General features: G+C 39.9%; 1 protein-coding gene across 3 annotated transcripts in view; it reads right to left on the bottom strand.

The window, feature by feature from the left end:
• The window catches only part of LOC128015275 (zinc finger E-box-binding homeobox 2-like), a 62,756-nt gene extending 51,780 nt beyond the window's left edge, over nt 1-10,976 (bottom strand). Inside the window, exons 1-2 of one of the 3 annotated variants that reach the window (XM_052598980.1) lie at nt 10,809-10,976; nt 9,548-9,695 (exon numbers count right to left, since the gene is read on the bottom strand). In XM_052598980.1, the coding sequence (XP_052454940.1) occupies nt 9,548-9,619 (72 nt within the window). In that variant the 5' untranslated portion in view covers nt 9,620-9,695; nt 10,809-10,976. Of the gene's footprint in view, nt 1-9,546; nt 9,696-10,808 lie in introns of all 3 variants that reach the window. The other 2 variants (XM_052598979.1, XM_052598978.1) reach the window with 2 other exon arrangements.
• Between the last annotated feature and the right edge of the window lie 1,313 nt (nt 10,977-12,289).

Below are 12,289 nucleotides of genomic sequence, written 5' to 3'. Positions count from 1 at the left end.
AGTAAGTTTTACAAGAAAATACTACTTCAGACTTTATGCTTTAAAAATTGTACATTTAATTCAATGTTAATTGGCATTTTCTTTGTGCAGTTAACAAGTTCTGAGTGAAAATGGTTTCAAAATAAAACCTACAGCACATTTTTTATTTTTTTTTCAGTGTAGAAAAGCAAGCATCATTTACTGTAAAGAGAGTCATGAAAACATCAGTTTTTAATTAAGAATGCACGACACGTTTTCATGTTTTGTGATCTAATACAATGACATTTGGACATATTAAGTGTCTGAATACTTTCAGCTCGACAAGATCAGACTCAGCAGCTCAAGTAAGAACTGGACGAAGCTCTCAGAGAAGAGATATGAATCTCTCTGTAATCAGTATTTCCATCTGACGAGATCTTGAGTAATTAGAGGCGAGAGAAAGTCTATCTGTGTGTCCGTCTGCTCCCAGACCGGCCAGAATCCACCGCTGCTGGATCTAGAGGTCTTAGAAAGCACGGTGGCTTTATTACGGTCTCCTCGCTGAAGACGGCAGATAAACATGGTCTTGATTGTGTGTTTGAAGCCATCAGTCGCCGTAACTGTGCAGCTCTCTGCCTTAAAACACTTCAAATATTTAGCAAACACATTCACAGTGCATGCTGGGAAAGGCGCGGATGAGTCTCGTCTGAGCCGCCGTTATAAATCACCTCATCAGAGAATGAAATTAACACCGATTCTTGCAGGCAATTTCTCAATTTCCAATGCTAATTATGCTTTTCTCTTTACTTTTAAATTCCGTACCACCTGTTTGGGGAAAGACATCTTAGTCGGCAGAGATGGATTTAATCACAATTTTAATTAACCGCCGTGTACACGAGGAAAAGCGGCAATTATATTGCAGATGAATGATGATTTTTCCACATTAAATTGTTTTGTTTCTTGGTTATGTTGATTGCATAAATACCGTCAGAGAACAGTTTTTATGTACTGTAATTTACTAATTGTTTTGCATTGCAAAAAAATAAAAAATAAAAAATCTTAGACTGACTGACTGACTTTAATGTAAATTGTTTAATTGGGTTAACTCTGTGTGTGCCAGACCTTCTGTCTGAAAACACCACCAGCTCTGCAGGAGATCCTGACAGTGTTTTTATTAATGTCCCTGTCTGAGAAACACAGACACGCTCTGGATCTGAGGTTAGTGTTAAACTGGTTAATGTTCAGGTGAGCTGAAACACACTGCTCTCGGTCTGTGCACGTGAGAGAGATTAATACAAGTGTAATAAAGCCACACACGAAGGCGTTTCTCTCTCCTCTTTACTCCTCTTGGAGGATTTGAAGCATTTTCACGATGAACTTGCCGAGTATTTGGGCTTTGTAGTGTGCCAGAGACAGAACTGGAGCAGATATTCACTAAAACTTTCAACACTTCAGGACTTATCTGTGCTCTCTAAAGCTGCACAATATTCCAGAAAATAATTGTGCAATATTTCCATGTCAAACACAAACCTTTTCATCCTTTATTGGGCCAAAGCGACCTAACAGAAGCTCACTGCTGTAATGCCTTTCTCAAAGGTGTGTGTATGTGTGTGTGCGTGTGTGTGTGTGTGTGTGTGTGTGTGTGTGTGTGGAACTGATGCAGCTTTTGATCTGAAATAGTATTGTGACTGCAGAAAAATGTTTTGTCAAGACTTATGAAATAGAAATAAAATAGTCAATAAAATATTCGGTCCCACTTTATATTAGGTGGCCTTAACTACTATGTACTTACATAATGTGTTCATATTGTATTGTAAAACACTTTTGCTGCTATTGAGGTGGGATGGGGTAAGGTTAGGGAGAGGGTTGGAGGTATGGGTAAGTTTAAGGGTGGGTTAAGGTGTAAAGTATGGGTCAACAGTGTAATTATAAATGTAGTTACAGAAATTAAATACAGATGTAATCACATGTAGGTTTTTTTTTTAAATATAAGTACAATGTAAAAACATGTATGTACACAATAAGTACATTGTACTAAATTATTAGTTAAAATGTAAGTACATAGTAGTTAAGGCCACTTAATATAAAGTGGGTCCAAATATTCACACAAAAAAAGTATCTTCTGTTTCATCAAGGCTGCATTCATTTGATAAAAAATACAGTAATATTATGAAATATTATTCTAATGTAAAATAACTGTTTTCTGTGTGAATCTGTGTTAAAGTGTAATGTATTTCTGTGATGCTCCGCTGTATTTTCAGCATCATTCCTCCAGTCTTCAGTGTCACATGATCTTTTTTTTTTTTTTGTGGAAACTGTGATACATTTCATTTTTCAGGATTCACAGATGAACAGAAAGTTCAAAAGAACAGCAGAAATCTTCTGCAACATAAACACTTCCCTGTCACTTTTGATCAGTTTCACGTTAAAAATCAAAATGAATAAAATAAAAATGATTTAGTAATTCTCATTGGGCCATATCCAGGTCAGGTTTGTAACCCTCATACAGTCAAACACACACAACTGAATTCTGATGAACTCTGATGACGGTCAGTGAAGTGTGTGAAATACAAGGAAACCTCGAAACAACAAACTGTGCTTGTTCTTGAATTTACAGCCATAGCTCAGCGACCTGACGTGTGTGCAGCTCTCACACCTCTGAACACACGCTGACCCCAAACACACACACACACACACACACTCTCTCTCTCTCTGCTGTCAGCTTCTCGTAGCTTGACTGAGTTGATTTGATGCAAATACCTCCAGGGCCGAGTCCTGCGACTGATGAACACTTACGTCAAGTCGATTTGGCACCGTCGGGAAAAGGTAACCTCTGCGTCGGACAGGGAACACACACACACACACACACAAGGTTAAAAAGACTGTGTATGTGTGTTTGTGCTAATTGCAAACGAGACTGTCTGCTATTGTAACAGAACTGCCCACTCCTCTCAGAAAAGGCAGAGATGAATATTTCATGACTTTAATTACTGAGAGAAACGCTTTCACCGGCCGTCCCTTCACTAATTATGAGCACTGATAACGTTTGTGAAGTGTGACTGCTCCGAGCAGAGCTAAAGACACTCAGAAACAACTTACACAAACCATCAAATCTCAGCGTCAGCGAGCGTCTCATTCACACAGGAAAGAGAAAGCACCAATAAAACTCCTAATAAAAGACGGTCCTCCTGTCACAAAGCGTTCTCACATTTTCCCAAACCACAAAGTCCACAAAAGCAAGAGATCTTAACATGAACTCTTCAAATAGCAGATTAACTGTTAGCCATATTCATCTTATAGCTGTACGCTCTTACTGCACGACAGATATTGACCAGAGCACGATCTCCTGAGAAACTAAAGCTGAATCTGAAGCCATGAAATGAATGTTTCTCTGGGATTGGAGTGAAACACACAGGTGTGAGCTGTAAAGCATTAACAGCGCAGGTTAACTTCTGTGATGCACACACACACACACACACACACAGGCGCAGGGGCTCGTCCTGTGGAAAGGCTGAGGACACGCTGTCCGTATGATTAGCCCAGCTCTACCTGAAGAGGTGTTTGTTTGACGTGTGTGTGTGACGTGTGTGTTTGACGTGTGTGTGTGACAGCGGCGAGACATGGCTCTGACGGCCGCTGAAGAACGAGGCTTTATCTGCAGTCAGAGTCCATTAACCACAACACACACACACAGCCTTCTGGACGAGGGAAACCAGTGTGTGTGTGTGTGTGTGTGTGTGTCTCCTTGGCACACTTTTACCTAAGGTTAAAGCAACAACCCAGCACAGCAATTTCAACAATTTCCTGAGCCGAGCTGATGGTGAGATGATTAAAACACTAAATACAGAACCGACGTCAAAACCTCACACATCAAACATCTCACACACACGGACTTCTGCTTTTCTGAAGACTCACAAACACATGAGGGCTGATATGATGGTTTAATCATCTTCATCTCCCCTGTAGAAGTGTGTGTGTGTGTGTGTTGGGTTCCTGATGTCATGATCTGATATCTACACATCTCTTATTGATTGCTTGACCTTGCCAGAAGAAAACCGACAATCATCAAAGAGAGAACAGCTTCTCTCTCTCTCTCTCTCTCTTTCTCTCTTTCTCTCTCTGTGATGTCTTTATTGTATTTTTTAAAAGAAAGAGTTTATATTAGGAATATATAGTATATTTAATGATATTAACTATCTAAGATATCTGTCTGTCTGTCTATACTACAAACAAATAAATATATAACAAACAAACAAATAAAGTATTTAATTAATTAATTGTATATGTTTGTATTATTTTAATTGTCATGTACTATTATTTTGTTTGTATGATTGCAAATAAATAAAGTACAACATATCATATTCATGTTTTCTCGTATAGAGTGCATGTATCTATGTATTTATGACGATGTCTTTAAATATCTCAGACATCAGACTTTCGAAAACATCTTTAGATTAAACATGGAGCTCATATTCTGCTAATTTACACACGGTAGCGTGTCCAGATGACGACACGTGTGTTTCACACCAGCACTTCTCGTGCGAATGAGCATGTTGACACCTGAGATGTTGTTGTCGTTGTTTTGTTTCTTCATGCAGAATCTTGCACACATTATTATGATGCACGAACAGAGACAATGGGAAATGAATCGTGTCTGAGATCTGAAATGAGCCGTGATATTTCTCTGGTCTGATGCATGAGGAGCGCCTCGGTGTACGAGAGAACGAGAAGCGCACGCAATCACACGGCCGACCGGACCAATGCTTTAATACATACGGACGGCCTGCGGGCTTCATATGACGTTTGTGTGTTTGGGTACAGTGTTGTCCCAGGTCCAAAACTAACACCCACTTGATAATTGCAAGTAAAACTTGCTTTGGTGAGTAAATTAAACACCAGTTAGTTGCTAGTGGCTTGTAAGTTTATTAGAAACTGTAAACTGCAGATGCAATACTCTGATCCTGATGTGATTCAAGACAAAGACATCTCATTTAATGCAAGTTTTAGTTTTCTCCTAAATATGTGGCATGATGTGCAATCTTCCTCACATTAGAGCAGCAAAACTAAATAATAAGCGCATGACTATGAAGTCACGTCACTTCGACACACACTGGACAGTACACAAACACCTCATGATCAGAAGAAACTTCATCCAGCAGCAGATCTGAGCTTTCCTGCTCACAGAAAAGTGTGTTATAGAGGCCAAACGTGACGAGGAACACGGGTTATACGCCTAAAGAGCGAATCTAAACAGATCGACTACCCAACAACTTCAGAATGAGTATCTGACTACAATGAAAGAAAACATCACCAATGACATCTGTTTAATATCCTTTAGACAACAAAGAGATAAAAATAAATACAAATCGTATGTTTTTTCTCCCGAGGAAAGGCCTCGATGATGTCTCAAGGTTTGTCAAGACATTGCTCTCGATAAAAACTCAAACATTTCTAAACAAATTCTCAAAAAAACAAGAGATCCGATCCACTATCAACAATCGTTTTACAGCTGTATCCTCTTTTCTTTTCAGGGATAAATCCAACTTTACTGTCCATTTAGAAGACAACGATTAGAGAAACACCCATTCTGAATCTGTCCTGTTAAATCTGTAAAAGCATCTAAAACCACATAAAAATAACAAAATATAAAAACAAATACAAAAAAACCGAGATCTAAAACTAAATGTAATTATAAATGTAATTTGCATATATCAATAACATATCATTTAATTATAATTAATAACATCTCTTATGTTAATTTTTATATTTTGTTATTTATTAAAAGCCATTTATTAAAGAAATGTCCCATGCTCAATAAATGCACCGCGTGCGTGAATCTAGCTGTCGAAACAAACCACACATGCCTTGACAAATGGACTTACAGTCTGATTTGTGCACGCTCGCTAAGATACTGATCTTGCCGAAAACGATATTCCTCAAATAAAAAAAAAGGTAAATACAAATGCATTAAATCATCTAAACACACACACACCTGTTCCAAACTATTCTTACGTCTCAAAGCAGCTGTGTCTCACACAGATGATCTTCTCTTGAGTGTGAAAGTGTGCAGCCATGAATAGAGCAAACACACCGCTGCGTAACACTATCTCTATGTGTGTGTGTGTGTGTGTGTGTGTGTGGGTCTATATAAGGGTCGTAACCAGGGGAGGCCCAACAAACATTCACAAACACCTCAGTTATTTTGCTCTCGACACCCACCCTCTTCTGCCTTTATTCTCTGTTTTTTTCTCTTCTGTCGCTCTTCTCCCTTTTCATGCGCCTTTCTGAAGCTGAATGCAAATGCAAGAGAGAGAGAGAGAGAGAGAGAGAGAGAGAGGGCTGGGTTGTGATTAAGGAGAAAGGGCCGTGTTCTTTGTTCGGCCCTCGGGGGATGTTTACCGGTGGAGACGCGGTGGATGTGATATGAAAGGCAGTCGGGTCAGCGCTGATGTGAGTGAAAGTGAAGTCACACCTAAGGCATTTCCACAGAGCTCCCCTCGCTCCGACAGGCCAAAATATCTTCAGAGATGCGATCGCAGAAGAAACACAACCATAAAATACTACTGAAATCCTGCATTTGTCACCTCAAAGAGCTGGAAAGACCCTTAAAAATGACTTTCAAAGACATATCTTAGTGTAGTCGCATTAAACAATTACTCTGACGGAGCATTTAGATTCATTCGGTGGACTTCTCACATTTTCTTGTGAAAGAATAAGTTTCCACAAGAGTTCTGTTGAAAGGATTTATAATGTGTTAAATGGAGCAGAGGGATCGTATTGGTGGAATACAGCATTATCCAATTAGATCAAATATTCATTAAACAAACACAGGGGGCGGAGCATGTGTGTGATTGACAGGTGCTTCAGCTGTGTGGAAATCTGCAGGCGCATATTAGTGATGCATTTTTAAGGGGGAAAAAAGAAGAGCTAAGAAAACTGGCAAAAAAAATGCATTCGTGTTTTACTAATAGTTATTAAAATTATTTCAATATATTATTTCTATGTGTTAATCGATTTACTGATTAAATATTGTGAACTGTTTTAAAAACAACTCTTTGTGTGTTGTACAGAATGTTTAGCAGGAGATTATTCCATGCATGCACACACTGGATCTACGAGACCAGTTCAGTGCTGAAATAATCCTGAAATGATAGAGACAGACTAATGCACCGCTACTAACTAAAAATAATTCAAAGCAAAAACTGGTGGTTTTTACCCGGACAACCCCTCAATGACTGTGAGTCTCTCACACAACATATAATATATAATCAAGCACAAATCACACACACAAGAGTCCAAAAACGAGCTCAGAAATGCCGTGTGAACTAGAAGGAGATCAGAGAACGTGAAGGAGATGAAGAGCAACGCCATCCTCCTCTTCCTCTAAACTCTCTCTCAGCTCGTCACAGTGGAGTCTGAGAAACTAAAGGTGCGCGCTCACGCTCGGTTCACCTGAAGCACATGTGAATGACACGCATTAGAGCTGACAATCAGCTGTGAGCGGCTCCCAAACACAGGAGGCAGAGGAGGGGCCGTGCGGCATAATGTGGGCGCAGAAACAGTTTAGACGGGGCGGAATCTGCCATTGTTGGGGATGAAAGAGCCTGAGCGAAAGAATCGTCCCCCTCCTAATTCAGCAACGACGGCTCAGCTGCCATAATCAAACACAGAGGCTTCTCCTCGCCACGCAGGAGCTTTTCCAAACCTGAAATGATGTAATCAATCTGGCTGAATGCACCACGAGGAGCACGTCTTTGTGCTGCAGGAAACATGTGAAAATATGCATCTTCGGACACACCACGACCGTCAACTGCTCCGGAGGAAAAGGGCTCCTCCTGTGATTTCAGAGCAGTGAATTTGTGAAAGACTTCCCGTGCATGCACGACAAACAGAAAAGACTTTCCGCATGACCTCTGACATCATGAAATCTGCTCCTCACACAGTACACAAAATAAACCGTCACAAGCAGACTGACTGCACTGAGCATTCACAGAAAGCGTCGCAGCTGGACTGAAGTTTAACACGAGGAGAACGAGCTCTAGACGACAGCATCCAGCGACTAAACTCTTCACACATCAGATTTGTACGCTACGGTTAGGGCTTTACCTCAGCAGAGATCTGAAGCAAGATGTTTGCAATTAATCCGACTGAACTAAAACTTTCCTTTCCCACAGAAAATACAGCACGCTCAAACACACAGCAACATGCAAAACCAGACACCAATATGCACTGCTTGATTATTTTTTTAAGCAAGATGCAAACATTTCTAGAAAGTGCATGCAAATATATACGCTCATATTAATTTTGGAAGCATGTACCTGTGGTAAATGTCTTAGCACACCTGAGTTCACCTGGACACACTGAATCCAGCAGGTGTGTGAGAAACACACGCTACACCCTTCATATTTCTCTGAGCTCAAATCCACAGTCTTCCAGCATCACTGAATATTTCATCTGTGTCCTCATTTTAAAACGACCGTCACTTCATATCAAGTTTCATGTCAAATTTATTTTTCCAGTGGTGCATTTTTATTTCTACATAAACTGTTAATTTAGTATGATCATGATCAAATAATAAACACAAAACTGGACATTGCATATGAATACTTCAGTACTGTTATTTTTATGCAAATCACTCACGTTGTTTTAAAAACACAAACTTATATGCATGGACTGTAAGATGGTAGCTATTCCATAAAATTTATGAAATGCATTATTAGTCATACGCAAAAATAGGCTATGCATTTAAAAATTGGTAGGACAGAATTGCGCTTTTTTAAACTACAGTAGCATACTTGAAGACACACTCGCGAGGGCGAAAAGACTCGTACTCGTATTGATTTTTAGCGGGTCAATATGAAACATTTCATAAAGGAGAGTTGGAGATGGATCTGAACTGCTGAAGAATTAAAAACTAACGTGCAGCGCGGCTTTCGAGCCTGCAAACCCAACACTCGCACAATTGCAAATGCAACCTTCACTATCGGCTAGTGTGTTTATTTTATATAAAACAATATAGTGTTCATGCATGTGCAAAACGCCCAAAGAGCTACTGTACCCTCAAAATACAACACACTGATCTGAAACATCCCTGAAAGCAGCACAAGTTTTTAAGATAAACTCATCTCTTCTTCACAGTCAGCATGCGTCCTGCATTAATGTGTAACTGTGTTTGTGTGTCACTGTCTGCGACTAACGGAGCTCCACACAAAAACACATCGAGCACGAGCACCTCTTATTCATGCATCTGAGAATGAATGAAAATAATGCACTGGGACGGTCCAGTCGGTGTCTCTGAGCGGTCAGCAGCGTCTTAAACAAACGAATCCACGGGAAACTAACGTGTTCACAGCGCTCCTGAGAATTACGCACAAACTTTCATTTCCAAACTTGCGCGAAAATACAGAGAGGAAAAGGCTCCGTTACATGGCCTTTATTTACATCACGGCTGTTCAGTCCGATTTCTACTTGTGCTCTTCTAAACGTGCTCCCATCTGGACTCTGATCTGTCCGGTCTCCTCTCTCTGCGTCTCGCGTCACGCCGCCGTTTACGCACCGCGCCAGAACACTTTCCCAAGCCGCTCTTACCGTTTTTCCTCCGCGGGTTGGCTTGTTTTCGCCTCTTACACCGGGGGCCATCCGCCATGATCAGCTCCCGCATTGATAAACGTGGATCAGATGGCAGTTTGCATGGACTCAGACCCGAGCAAACACAGCAGCAGGGTGAACCGCTCCCTCTGGCATCCCATCAGCCCGAGCACACAACAGAGAGACACAGAAAAACACGGGCACGTTAGTGAATGAGACCGCTGATGCATCTGATCACCGGACACTGGAAGACGCATGCATTATGACTTATGGAGATCTAAATAAGCAGTTCAGAGATGCATGTGTGCCCTCTGATTTAAATACAAAAACCGAAATAATAGTTGGTCTCAAAGGTCAGATGCTGGATTTATATTAGACATGTTTCATGTCTAAAAAGACACTTTTACTGCTGGCTGTTTGTATTTGATTTATTTATTAAGGGTGATTTATTAACTATATGAGATACATTTTCTGTGGTTTGTTTTTAAGCATAAACGTGAAATGTAATAAAATGAGGACACGTTATTTAATGCATTAGGCAATATGTAAAGTTGCATTTAAATCATATATATCTGTGATAAATCCCACGTGCATCAGGGATCTATTGCTCTTTTTCAATTTTTATTCTTGACTTTCTGAGTGTTTGAGCTCTTGCTTTAAATATAGTGAAGACGCAGTATTTGATCATCTCTCTTTGTAATGATAATGTTTGTATGCTTGAATAAATATGCAGTGTTGATAATGTAATTTCGGGTAAAATAAAACGCGTGCGGATATCATAATTATTAAAACTGCATAAATACCTTTACTTTGCATTCATATTATTTTAACATAACAAACATATTTTTGTTGTGACTGCATGTTAAAATTGTGTTTGTTAACAAAAAAATAAAAATAAAAAAATCGGTGCATTTACAGCTGAATTTGTAGCGATGATGGCATGATTTTCTCTATCACTGATCTCGCGCATTGCAACATTTCATAAATATATATTTAGTAAGCATTAAAAAAAAAATAGTAATAAAAAATAAAAATGGTTAGTGGTTAATGGTTTCTTTCCTAGAATAAAAGGTCAGTTTCAAATAAGTTTAGTCTGGTCGCTCAGCGCACCTGCACAGGTGAACGCCAAGGTAAGAGGAACATCCACACACCTTTGTGTTCGCCTTAACGAAGAGCATCCCGGAGCCAGCAGCATTACAGCGGATTTAGCTCGCGTTAGGACTGTTTTAAAGATACCGAGAAGGTAAAAGAGTGTGTCTTACCTTGTGGTCTCGGCTGCAGGAGTGTGTGTTGTGTGTGTTATAGTGTCTGGGTCCAGAATAAAGCCTGAGAAACAGAGGCGCGTTATTCCTGACTGATCCTCTCACACACTCCAGGACTCAAACCTGCGCTCGGACTGACGCGCTCACACGCCTCGAATGACACTGTTTTCCTCCTTTCTTTTCGAGAGAGAGAGAAACACACGCCACCTATCAGCACAGGGAGGGATAATAGAGTCAAACGTGTGTGTTTTATGAGCGCGCGCACACACACGGAGCATCAGGCACCTTTATAGCGAAGACTCGAATAACGTTTGAAGAAAGTTCGCGCACGTTTACGCGCGCTCTCTTCAGCGCCGACCACAAACAAGGCTGTAGGAGAAACAAAGGAGGATGAAAAAAAAAGAAATAAAAAAAAGAAGACGAATCTGAAGAGGAGAACCGCTGGATTTGAGGAGGGAAAGTGTTCTGACAGAGGAGACGCGGGGAGGGAGCGCGCGCGCGCACCTGCGACAGGTGAGTACAGGTGCACAGGTAAGAACGCTTTTCAAACACCTAGCGCAGTCAGTGCAGCGTAATGAGGATTTTAGTGCATTTTAAGCCATTTTCATATAATTCTCATTCCAGAGTGAAAGAATGCAATGCTTCGAGACGAGATTTCAGAGGGATTCCGACACATTTCAGGGCGTGAACGAGCTTCCTCTCTCCCTCTCTCCCTCTCTCTTTCTCTCTCTATTCTTTCACCGTTATTGTTGTTTGTCTTCTACTGTGTTTCACGCTTTAGCTCTGAAGTCTTCCGAGGGCGACTCTGCTTTATGAAGAGAGTTTGAGTATTTGTGAGGATAATGAAGACATCAGTCTCCTGGCATCAGCATCACAGGCGCTCTACAGGCGCTCAGGTATGCGTCGTTTCTTAAAAAAAATCAATTATCAATAAAAATTATACAATAAAAAAAAAAAAAAATATATATATATATATATATATATATATATATATATAAATACAATAAAAATACAATAATAATAATAATAATAATAATAATAATAATAATTATTATTATTATTATTATTATTATTAATAATAATATTTGCAGACAAAACTTCATCAATCTGTTAGTATGTGGTTTCGACTTGATTTGATTTCCACTGATATAGTCAGCTTGATTTAGTCATATTAATCTATCTATCTATCTATCTATCTATCTATCTATCTATCTATCTATCTATCTATCTATCTATCTATCTATCTATCTATCTATCTATCTATCTATCTGTCTATCATCTGTTTATGTGCAGGTATTTGACATGTTGTTTAGTGTTGTGTGAGACAGTGACCCTCTGGGTTCATGAATGTGTTCATTTAGTGGAGGAGACAGACGCCCCCTCTCTGCGCTCGCTCCTGTTACACCCTCTCCTTCAGTTCTGCCCTGTCACACGTTCAGCTCCGAAACATTGTGCATCTAAAGGATTGTTGGAGGGGCTTT

The sequence above is a fragment of the Carassius gibelio genome, chromosome A6 (genome assembly GCF_023724105.1).
Source record: "Carassius gibelio isolate Cgi1373 ecotype wild population from Czech Republic chromosome A6, carGib1.2-hapl.c, whole genome shotgun sequence".
Taxonomy (NCBI): Eukaryota; Metazoa; Chordata; class Actinopteri; order Cypriniformes; family Cyprinidae; genus Carassius; species Carassius gibelio.
The sequence above is the reverse complement of the archived record's forward strand: the minus strand, read 5'-3'. Positions and strand labels throughout refer to the sequence as shown.